A 425-nucleotide genomic window follows, 5' to 3' on the forward strand; every position below is an offset into this window, starting at 1 on the left:
AAAGAAGGAAGAGAAGAAGATACGAGCTCTCTTTCTCGAGTTTTTCCTATAGATAGCAGCTAGGCCAAGAAGATATCTCTTTCTTCTCCTTTTTCTACTGGGGGTCTTGTGAGAATCTGTTTGCCTGCACCCCTTTATCATTCTTCAGACTCGAGGCCTTGTTCTGCCTTTAGCCGTCCAGCGAGGCGGGAGTGTAGCTATCACGAGATGGAAGCTTCTCAAAACAACAGGAGGTGGTGGAGATCGAGGATGGCAGGGTTTCGATGTGGGGAGAGGAGAAGCGAAGCATCGATTGTATGGCTTTTCTCTTCTTGAACTCGAGATTCAACAGCCTCAGTTCAGACATCAAATACGCGCCCATTGCCTCTACGGTGAGGTCTCCTCGTATGTACATGCGTAACCTACATGTATTGCACCTATAGGTG

At 47.8% G+C, this 425-nt stretch overlaps 1 protein-coding gene across 1 annotated transcript in view; it reads left to right on the top strand.

Moving 5' to 3' along the window:
* Positions 1-370, top strand: part of CSUI_010937 (rna pseudouridine synthase superfamily protein) — a gene marked incomplete at its 3' end in the record, with an annotated part of 5,999 nt that extends 5,629 nt beyond the window's left edge. The window contains exon 7 of the mRNA XM_068071038.1: positions 149-370. Coding sequence (XP_067916986.1) covers positions 149-370 — 222 coding nt within the window. The remainder of the gene's footprint in view (positions 1-148) is intronic.
* Between the last annotated feature and the right edge of the window lie 55 nt (positions 371-425).

Source organism: Cystoisospora suis (assembly GCF_002600585.1).
Source record: "Cystoisospora suis strain Wien I chromosome Unknown contig_8958, whole genome shotgun sequence".
In the NCBI taxonomy this organism is placed as follows: domain Eukaryota; phylum Apicomplexa; class Conoidasida; order Eucoccidiorida; family Sarcocystidae; genus Cystoisospora; species Cystoisospora suis.